General features: G+C 42.3%; 1 protein-coding gene across 1 annotated transcript in view; it reads right to left on the bottom strand.

Annotated features, from left to right (window-relative positions):
* The window catches only part of LOC143277133 (ras-related protein Rab-38-like), a 51,933-nt gene extending 40,064 nt beyond the window's left edge, over positions 1-11,869 (bottom strand). Inside the window, exon 1 of the mRNA XM_076581875.1 lies at positions 11,836-11,869. Coding sequence (XP_076437990.1) covers positions 11,836-11,838 — 3 coding nt within the window. The 5' untranslated portion in view covers positions 11,839-11,869. The remainder of the gene's footprint in view (positions 1-11,835) is intronic.
* Between the last annotated feature and the right edge of the window lie 416 nt (positions 11,870-12,285).

Below are 12,285 nucleotides of genomic sequence, written 5' to 3'. Positions count from 1 at the left end.
GTCACACTGATACACCATCCCTGGCTGACGTTACATTCAGGGGTTACCCTGTCACACTGATATACCATCCCTGGCTGACGTTACATTCAGTGGTTACTCTGTCACACTGATACACCATCCCTGGCTGACGTTACAGTCAGTGGTTACTCTGTCACACTGATACACCATCCCTGGCTGACGTTACATTCAATGGTTACTCAGAAAGACAATCAGGGTGAATCACATCCAGATTTCACAATTCCTTTCAGAAGCTTCCCTCGGGTCGTCGGTACTATGACCCAAATCAATCATTTTGTGACATACTTTCTTCCTTCGTGTCGTTGGTACAGAGGTACTATGACCAAAACCAATCATGATCATTTTGTGACATACTTTCTTCTCTTGGGTCATCGGTACACAGGTATTTGGACCAAAACCAGTCATTACGCCATACTTTCTTCCCAAAAGCAATCGGTACATAAACCAGTCATTCCACCATACTTTCTTCTCTTGGGTCATCGGTACACAGGTATTTGGACCAAAACCAGTCATTACGCCATACTTTCTTCCCAAAAGCAATCGGTACATAAACCAGTCATTCCGCCATACTTTCTTCTCTCGGGTCATCGGTACATAGGTATTGAGACCAAAACCAGTCATTTCGCCGTACTTTCTTCCTTCGGGTCATCGGTACATAGGTATTGAGACCAAAACCAGTCATTTCGCCATACTTTCTTCCCTCGGGTCATCGGTACATAGGTATTGAGACCAAAACCAGTCATTTCGCCATACTTTCTTCCCTCGGGTCATCGGTACATAGGTATTGAGACCAAAACCAGTCATTTCGCCGTACTTTCTTCTCTCGGGTCATCGGTACATAGGTATTGAGACCAAAACCAGTCATTACGCCATACTTTCTTCCCTCGGGTCATCGGTACATGAACCAGTCATTCCGCCATACTTTCTTCCCTCGGGTCATCGGTACATAGGTATTGAGACCAAAACCAGTCATTACGCCATACTTTCTTCCCTCGGGTCATCGGTACATAAACCAGTCATTTCGCCGTACTTTCTTCCCATAAGCAATCGCTTTCCTGTCTCTTGAACCAAGGCAACTTCAAGACAAGACATTTTTTTCCAACCAGCAATCAGTTAATTGTTATCAGCCATTTTGTAATGTATGCCATGTACTCCAGAGAACCTACGCCTGAATATGCTCTCTCTCTCTCTCTCTCTCTCTCTCTGTCTTGCACGTGCTGGCGTGTGTACGTAGGAAAAAAATCAAACAGCCAACATCAACATCAGCAGTAAACAAGTCTTTATAGTGCACATCACGTGTCCGACAGACATTAATTATCAGCATTTTCACAACTCGGGTGATTTTAATGTGACTTGATTCAAAACTTGTTTCTTTACTGCATACATAGACATGGATGAACAACAAAGGATTTCCCCCGATACACACACATACAAACATACATATACCCCCCACCCCCACCCGCCAAAAAATAAATCTCTCTCTCTCTCTCTCTCACACACACAGAGTTTCAGTGAGTCACAAGATGTCGTTGTCTATGTTAATCACCCTCCTGCTCACTCGCTTTTATCCATGTCTCCTTTTCTCTCTCCCCTCCCCACCCCACCCCCCTCTCTCTCTCACACTCAAACATATGCACACGCATGCACACAAACAAACATATAATACCATTTAAAGTGACCACCACCACCACCACCACCACCACCAACAACAACAACACACACACACACACACACGTAGGCACGCATGCACACATACACATATGCTCACACACACCATCACACAGACACACACTTTCAAATACACACACACACACACACACACACACACACACACACACACACACACACACACACACACACGTAGGCACGCATGCACACATACACATATGCTCACACACACCATCACACAGACACACACTCTCAAACACACACACACACACACACAAACACACACTCAGTCACAAGCACATTTTATTTATGTTGCACCATCAAAAAACAATAAAAACAAAGGAACAAAAACAAAGACAAAAAACAACAAAAAACAAACAAACAAACAAAGAAAAAACAAACCACGACTGCAGGTTTTTTGGTGCGTGTCATCACTTCAGTAGGCCTACATCATCAGAACTTTCAACGACTGGTGTTAGATCTTTCAGTAGGCCTACATCATCAGAACTTTCAACGACTGGTGTCATCACTTCAGTAGGCCTACATCATCAGAACTTTCAACGACTGGTGTCATCACTTCAGTAGGCCTACATCATCAGAACTTTCAACGACTGGTGTTATCACTTCAGTAGGCCTGCATCATCAGAACTTTCAACGACTGGTGTTATCACTTCAGTAGGCCTGCATCATCAGAACTTTCAACGACTGGTGTCATCACTTCAGAAGGCCTGCATCATCAGAACTTTCAACTACTGGTGTTAGATCTTTCAGAAGGCCTACATCATCAGAACTTTCAACGACTAGCGTTAGATCTTTCAGAAGGCCTACATCATCAGAACTTTCAACGACTGGTGTTATCACTTCAGTAGGCCTCCTTCGGTCATGGCTGACCATGGATAGAGTATCACTTGAGTAGGCCTACATCATCAGAACTTTCAACGACTGGTGTTAGATCTTTCAGAAGGCCTACATCATCAAAACTTTCAACGACTGGTTAGATCTTTCAGTAGGCCTACATCATCAGAACTTTCAACGACTGGTGTTATCACTTCAGTAAGCCTACATCATCAGAACTTTGAACGACTTGTATTAGATTTTCACTGATCCTCACAGCTATTTCAGTCTCAAAATGGTGTCTAAACAACGAAGAAAAACAGTGAAGAAAATCCCCACGCCATGCAATGTGCAGAATTCAGTCCCAGAGGTTGCCACTGGCAACACATCACTGATACTGGACAGACAGATACATCTACTTCTCAAATGCTACCCAGTAAATGTACTCGCGCGCTTGCGCAATCACATGCATGCACCCAAGCGCACACACATACGCAAACACATTAGCACGCCCGCGCGCGGATTCCATGCAGTCAGCCAATGAGAAACACCTTCTGCGAGTATCAAAGGTGACGACAGGCATCAGTGCTTATTACGTTTTGCTGCAGGAAGTTTACAATCGGAGCACATATAGATATGTACATAATATCACCTCAGATACATATAACCTCAGTTATCGGCGTACATATAGATATGTACGAGTATACAATATCACCTCAGATACATAGGTATATAACAATTATCAGAGTACATACATGTACATAATAATTATCACCTCAGATATTGGGGTACATATGTGTACATAATATCACCTCGGCTACATGTTATAACATCAGATGTCGGATTACATACATATATGTACACAATATCACCTCACATGTCGGATTACATACATATATGTACACAATATCACCTCAGATGTCGGATTACATACATATATGTACACAATATCACCTCACATGTCGGGGTACATACATATATGTACACAATATCACCTCACATGTCGGGGTACATACATATATGTACACAATATCACCTCACATGTCGGGGTACATACATATATGTACACAATATCACCTCACATGTCGGATTACACACATATATGTACACAATATCACCTCACATGTCGGATTACACACATATATGTACACAATATCACCTCAGATGTCGGATTACATACATATATGCACACAATATCACCTCAGATGTCGGATTACATACATATATGTACACAATATCACCTCACATGTCGGGGTACATACATATATGTACACAATATCACCTCACATGTCGGGGTACATACATATATGTACACAATATCACCTCACATGTCGGGGGTACATACATATATGTACACAATATCACCTCAGATGTCGGATTACATACATATATGTACACAATATCACCTCACATGTCGGGGTACCTACATATATGCACACTATATCACCTCAGATGTCGGGGGTACATACATATATGTACACAATATCACCTCACATGTCGGGGTACATACATATATGTACACAATATCACCTCAGATGTCGGATTACATACATATATGTACACAATATCACCTCAGATGTCGGGGTACATACATATATGTACACAATATCACCTCAGATGTCGGGGTACATACATATATGTACACAATATCACCTCAGATGTCGGATTACATACATATATGTACACAATATCACCTCACATGTCGGGGTACATACATATATGTACACAATATCACCTCACATGTCGGGGTACATACATATATGTACACAATATCACCTCAGATGTCGGATTACATACATATATGTACACAATATCACCTCAGATGTCGGGGTACATACATATATGTACACAATATCACCTCACATGTCGGGGTACATACATATATGTACACAATATCACCTCACATGTCGGGGTACATACATATATGTACACAATATCACCTCAGATGTCGGATTACATACATATATGTACACAATATCACCTCACATGTCGGGGTACCTACATATATGCACACTATATCACCTCAGATGTCGGGGTACATACATATATGTACACAATATCACCTCACATGTCGGGGTACATACATATATGTACACAATATCACCTCAGATGTCGGATTACATACATATATGTACACAATATCACCTCAGATGTCGGGGTACATACATATATGTACACAATATCACCTCAGATGTCGGGGGTACATACATATATGTACACAATATCACCTCAGATGTCGGATTACATACATATATGTACACAATATCACCTCACATGTCGGGGTACATACATATATGTACACAATATCACCTCACATGTCGGGGTACATACATATATGTACACAATATCACCTCAGATGTCGGATTACATACATATATGTACACAATATCACCTCAGATGTCGGGGTACATACATATATGTACACAATATCACCTCAGATGTCGGGGTACATACATATATGTACACAATATCACCTCAGATGTCGGATTACATACATATATGTACACAATATCACCTCAGATGTCGGGGTACATACATATATGTACACAATATCACCTCACATGTCGGGGTACATACATATATGTACACAATATCACCTCAGATGTCGGGGTACATACATAAAATTATGCACACAATATCACCTCAGATGTCGGATTACACACATATATGTACACAATATCACCTCACATGTCGGGGTACATACATATATGTACACAATATCACCTCAGATGTCGGGGTACATACATATATGTACACAATATCACCTCAGATGTCGGATTACATACATATATGTACACAATATCACCTCAGATGTCGGGGTACCTACATATATGCACACTATATCACCTCAGATGTCGGGGTACATACATAAAATTATGCACACAATATCACCTCAGATGTCGGGGTACATACATAAAATTATGCACACAATATCACCTCAGATACAGGCAACAGCACTGATCACGCCTTGGTGCAGGAAGTTCACAGGCAGTGGACATATAATTATGTACACCTGTACAATATCACCTCAGATGCAGTTGTCAAACACTGATAACCACGATCAAGACTGCACCACTCATCGTCAACGCTGACACACGTTATCTGTCGGTCTGTCTGTCTCTCGTGACGGGCACATGTGTACCATTAAATAACTTGGTGTTTGAATTGTTTCATTGGCAATTGTTGCTTTGTCAACTGTTTAGTTTGTTTCCTTCCCTCATGTAGTCATTATTCTTGACACCTGCAATGAGAATTGTACCCCCTTGCTGTAGACTGGTCAGTGTGAAAGTGTCTGAAACGTCTCTCCCCCTCCCCCGCCTCCCCCAATCTCTTTTGGAGGACGTGCCTCTTCAAACAACCGACACCCCTGAAAACGGAGTATGGCTGCCTACACGGCTGGGTAAAAACTGTGCCACATGTAAAAGGTGATATTGTATAGGTGTATATATATGTACACTGCCTGTGAACTTCCTGCACCAAGGTACATGTACAGTCAAGTGGAAGCAGCCCAGGAACGCTGAAAAAGACACCCACACACAGGACGGATGATGAAAGGTGTGGTTCGTTGTCCTGGGTGCTTGGAGGATTGAGAAACTGGCCACTATAGCGCGCGCGCGCGCGCGCACACACACACACGCGCGCGCGCGCGCGCGCGCAGTCAAATGCATGCCTGAATTTCGAAAAAAGTAAAATGACTTTTGGAGAGAAAAAAACAAACACGGAAAACACACACACACACACACACACACACGCGCGCGCGCGCAGTCAAATGCATGCCTGAATTTCGAAAAAAGTAAAATGACTTTTGGAGAGGAAAAAAACAAACACGGAAATCCACACAATACGGAAGTAGTGTGTGTGTGTGTGTGTGTGTGTGTGTGTGTGTGTGTGTGTGTGTGTGTGTGTGTGTGTGTGTGTGTGTGTGTGTGTGTGTGTGTGTGTGTGTGTGACTGAGAGAGTGCCGAGCACAAAGCAGACCCGTCAAAGTGCGAGAGGGTGCTTAACGGTTGTGGTTTTGTTTTTTGGTTTGTTTTTTGTTTTTTAGATCAGAGTCCCCCTCTACAATTAAGGGACAGAATAATCACATTGATTGCTGTGGTCGCTTACGAGGAAGAAGAAGGAGAAAAAGTAGAAGAAAAACTAGCAGAAGAAGAAGAAGAAGAAGAAGAAGAAGTAGCAGAAGAAGAAGAAGAAGAATCCCCCGTAGAGCGGACATCAGGCTGAATGCCTTCTTTCCAAAAAGAATCCGCTATTGGAACGCCCTGCCCCAGGAGACTGTTGATGCCTCAACTCTTGCCACCTTCGTTAAGAACTTCGTTAAGGCGGCGGCAATCCGCTGATTCACCCCCACTTGATTTAAAAAAACAAACAAAACAGGAACCCACCACCACAAAATGCCGATAATGGTCAACTGGTTGACCCCGGGCATCATCCGGAAGAAGAAGAAGAAGAAAAAGAAGAAGAGAGAGACACACACAGACACAGACACAGAGAGAGGAGACAGAGATAAGAGACAGAGAGAGAGGAGAGAGAGAGAGAGGGAGGGAGGGAGAGGGAGGGAGAGACAGACAGACAGATACAAACACAGAGAGGGAAAGAGAGGGACAGAGACATACAGGCAGACAGACAGAGAGACTGAGAATATGAGCGCGAGAGAGAAAGAGGGACACACACACACATACACAGAGAGAGAGAGAGAGAGAGAGAGAGAGAGAGAGAGAGAGTAGACAAGTTATGGGACAGAGAAAAGGAGAGAGAAAGGAAAGAAGTAAGACCAAACACACACACACACACACACGCGCGCGCGCGCGTGCGGGCACGCACACACACACAAACAAACACACAGATGCATACATCCATATCAAACAAAGACATCTCCCACACACCCACTGACTACATCCACCCACAGACACACACACTCACACCACATAAACACGTGCACACACACATGCACACACACACACACACATCCATATCAGACACAGACATTTCCCACACAAACACCAACACCTTCCACCCACAGACACAGGAAGACAGAAACTGGGCTGTCACCTCCAGCAATTAACCCCTGATTCAGTAATCACTGATTGCTTATCACCCTTTGTCCTGTGATTAAAGATCATGTGACAACCCCTGCAGGCTCTAATGTGGCAGGTGGTTAAATGATTGTATTGTATTGTGTTGTATTGTGTTATGTTGTACAATGCTTATCACCCTTTGTCCTGTGATTAAAAATCATGTGACAACCCCTGTGGGCTCTAATGTGGCAGGTGGTTAAATGATTGTATTGTATTGTGTTGTATTGTGTTGTGTTGTATTGTACTGACTCTTTCGTCACAACAGATCTCTTTTTGTGAAATATGTGCTGCCCTCACCTGGGAGAGCGCATTGTTAGAGTGAAGCATCACCTTTTATTTTTCTTGTATTTTCCCTGCCTGGAAGTGACTTAGTATTTTTCCTAAGAAAGTGGATTTCCTATTTTTTTTAAATGCAAGGGAGATCCCTTTTGTTGCCATGGGTTCTTTTCAGTTTCAGTAGCTCAAGGAGGTGTCACTGTGTTTGGACAAATCCATATACACTACACCACATCTGCCAAGTGGATGCCTGACCAGCAGCGTAACCCAACACGCATAGTCAGGCCTTGGGTCTTTTACACATGCTAACATTTATCATCTCATCTGAATGACTAGCATTCAGAGCACCACTCAAGGTCTAGTGGAGTGGGAGAAAAGTTTGGCGAGTGTGGGGTTCAAACTAAAGCACTCGGATTATCTGGCTTCCTAAGTAAATGTGTTAGCCCTGGCCAACTCTCCACTGATTCATTCTGTTTTTAATTTCTCTGTTCAATAACTTGAATGACTTGTAATGGTTCATAATTTCTCTGTTCAATGACTTGTAATGGTTCATAATTTCTCTGTTCAATGATTTGTAATGGTTCATAACTGCTCTGTTCAATGATTTGTACTGGTTCATAATTTCTCTGTTCAATGATTTGTACTGGTTCATAATTTCTCTGTTCAATGATCTGTAATGGTTCATAATTTCTCTGTTCAATGATTTGTAATGGTTCATAATTGCTCTGTTCAATGACTTGTAATGGTTCATAATTTCTCTGTTCAATGATTTGTACTGGTTCATAATTTCTCTGTTCAATGACTTGTACTGGTTCATAATTTCTCTGTTCAATGACTTGTACTGGTTCATACTTTCTCTGTTCAATGACTTGTACTGGTTCATAATTTCTTTGTTCAATGACTTGTACTGGTTCATAATTTCTCTGTTCAATGATCTGTAATGGTTCATAATTTCTCTGTTCAATGATTTGTAATGGTTCATAATTGCTCTGTTCAATGACTTGTAATGGTTCATAATTTCTCTGTTCAATGATTTGTACTGGTTCATAATTTCTCTGTTCAATGACTTGTACTGGTTCATAATTTCTCTGTTCAATGATCTGTAATGGTTCATAATTTCTCTGTTCAATGACTTGTAATGGTTCATAATTGCTCTGTTCAATGATTTGTAATGGTTCATAATTGCTCTGTTCAATGACTTGTAATGATTTTTAATTTCTCTGTTCAATGGACTGCAATGTTTTTTTTAATTTTTTTTATTTTTCTGTTCAATGACTTGTAATGGTTCATAGTATTTCTGTTCAATGACTTGTAATGGTTCATAGTATTTCTGTTCAATGATTTGTAATGGTTCATAATTTCTCTTAGTAATGACTTGTAATGGTTCATGGTTTCTCTTAGTAATGACTCTTCCCAGAGTTGAGTAAGAAGAGAAGGGAGATGTAAAATATGTCAATTGATATGTTTACAGCTGAATTAAAATGAACTCAGGGCTCTTTACACAAAATATCTCAATATGTTTACAAGCTGGATAAATATAAAGTCAAGGCTCTTTTCACAAAATACCTAAATATGTTTACATGTTTACAGCTGAATTAATATTACTCAAGGCTCTTACACAAAATACCTCAATATGTTTACAAGCCAATAAATATGAAGGCTCTTTACACAAAATATCTCAATTTTTTTACCAGCAGGATTAACTATGAACTCAAGGCTCTTTACACAAAATACCTAAATATGTTTACCAGCAGGATAAATACGAAATCAGATGCTCTTTACACAAAATACCTCAATATGTTTACAAGCATGATAAATATGAACGCACCAGTCAGACACTCCTGCACATGCCACACACCTGCACATGCCACACTCCTGCACATGCCACACGCCTGCACATGCCACACACCTGCACACGCCACACACCTGCACACGCCACACACCTGCACATGCCACACTCCTGCACATGCCACACACCTGCACATGCCACACACCTGCACACATCACACACCTGCACATGCCACACTCCTGCACACGCCACACGCCTGCACATGCCACACTCCTGCACACGCCACACGCCTGCACATGCCACACACATTGCACACACCACACGCCTGCACACTCCACACACCTGCACACATCACACACCTGCACATGCCACACTCCTGCACACGCCACACGCCTGCACATGCCACACTCCTGCACACGCCACACGCCTGCACACTCCACACACCTGCACACACCACACACCTGCACATGCCACACACATTGCACACACCACACACATGCACATGCTCCTGCACACGCCACACACTTGCACACGCCACACACCTGCACACGCCACACACTTGCACACGACACACACCTGCATACGCCACACACATTGCACACACCACACACATGCACATGCTCCTGCATCTATTACACCAGAGATGTGATAGGGTATCTGATCACACGAACAAGCCTCAGCTCTAAATGAAGCAAGTGTTTGAATTCATTCAACTATTTTACCCCTCAGCAAGGAGAGTACATGTATCAGGATTCATGTGTAAAACACAATACAACTTCCCACATCTGTTGTGACTCATCCATGCACAGTTCAGAACAGGAGCCTCGATATGAGTTAACATCTGTTAATCTTGATACCACCTGCTTTAGAACAGGAGCACAATATGAGTTAACATCTGTTGTGATACCACCTGCTTTAACACTATTACTAGAAAAAAATGTTTTTTTCTGAGAGCTTTGTTTACAGTTTGTGGTGTGTGTGTGTGTGTGTGTGTGTGTGTGTGTGTGTGCGCACATGTGTGTGTGTGCACATGTGTGTGTGCTTTGTGTGTGTGTGTGTGTGTGTGTGTGTGTGTGTGTGTGTGTGTGTGTGTGTGTGAGAGAGAGAGAGACAGATAGACAGACAGACAGACAGACAGACAGACAGGCAGACAGATGCACAGAGACAGATAGAGAGAGATAGAGAGAGAGAAACACAGAGACAGAGAGACTGGCACAGAGACAGAGAGAGAGTTAGTTTTAGGGGACAGACAAACATATCAAAAACAGAATTGATCATAACAAATGCACTTTGAATTTATTCATTTTTACTTATCTATTTAACTACTTGTTGTAGAATCAGACCACGTTCTGAGGAGAAGTGGATATGAGAGGGTGGGTTGGGGGGTGGGAGGAGGGAAGGGGGGGTCTGGGTTTAAAGTCCGGCATGCAAGTCTGTAAACATTATACTCCTGCCTGCAAAGTATACAGGACAGAATGTCAGTCAACAGTTATCAATCTGACCTCTTTCTTCCAACTCGGACATCCAAACAATCCGCAACAAGCACCGAATTACATGCGTACCGACATATATTTGACCTAGCATTGAACGAGTACTTAATCTTGACTGCAATTCTGAATTCAGCTAACAGTGATCTGTTCATAACAGATGCTGGTTCCCTAATGCGTCTCGTGACACTGATAACAAACTGATAACGTGCTATGGACGTCGCACATGTACTGCCCGGCTTTGGTGTCGTCTGCTTCTACTTGAACTTAAAACAAGCCGGCTCAGCTTTAAAAAGAAAAAGAAAAAAAGAAAACTCCGGTCTGGACGCAAGTCTGTCGTTTACATAACATTTGTGGCATTCTCATGTCTTATTCGCTCTTGATAAGTTTGCTACTTAAAAACGACGACAAGGATTCTTTGATTAATTAGTCAACTTAATACGGACCTTAGACACTAATGTATAGACCAACATCGGCTTCCACAGTTACACGACACGAAACTGACTGGAATCGAAACAAGAAATCAAGTTTCACTCAGTTTAGTTGCAGCTCGCTGTGAAACTGAATCTTGGACGACAAAGAAAGATATGATAACGAAAGCACACACAATCATCTTCCTTGATGGTTAAATATGACTGGTCGACAGTGAACACAAAATAAGTGCCAGGAACATGTTTCAACTCACCATGTCGCTTGCTCGTCTGACCCTCTTGAGACAAAATCACATGACGAATGCTTAATTTAGATCCAGGGGAAAGAACTGCCACTAAGTAAACAAAGTTTTGGTGTGGCAATTTGGCCACGCTACACGTATGGACAATGATGTTATTATTAGACTTGAAGAATTACTATTCAGTTGCAGTATCAAGATGTTGTGAAAGGCATTGTTAAAAAGGGTTCCAGCAAAGAAAACCAACATAGGGTCTTGCTTCTGGACGTGGGGCCTGGACCCTTCCGGCCGATTCGGGAGGCTTGATGGTCTGAACCCAGGGAAGACAGTTTTCTTCAGGTCTGCCTCTGCCTATTTTTTCTGCAAGGTACATGCGTCCTCCTAGTTCCGTCGCGTCTAGGGCGCCAGAAGTGGCGTCTGCGACGTACACTACCAGATCAAGATCCAGAACCAACCTAAGCAAAT

This window comes from Babylonia areolata, chromosome 33 (assembly GCF_041734735.1).
Source record: "Babylonia areolata isolate BAREFJ2019XMU chromosome 33, ASM4173473v1, whole genome shotgun sequence".
Classification (NCBI taxonomy): domain Eukaryota; kingdom Metazoa; phylum Mollusca; class Gastropoda; order Neogastropoda; family Buccinidae; genus Babylonia; species Babylonia areolata.
The sequence above is the reverse complement of the archived record's forward strand: the minus strand, read 5'-3'. Positions and strand labels throughout refer to the sequence as shown.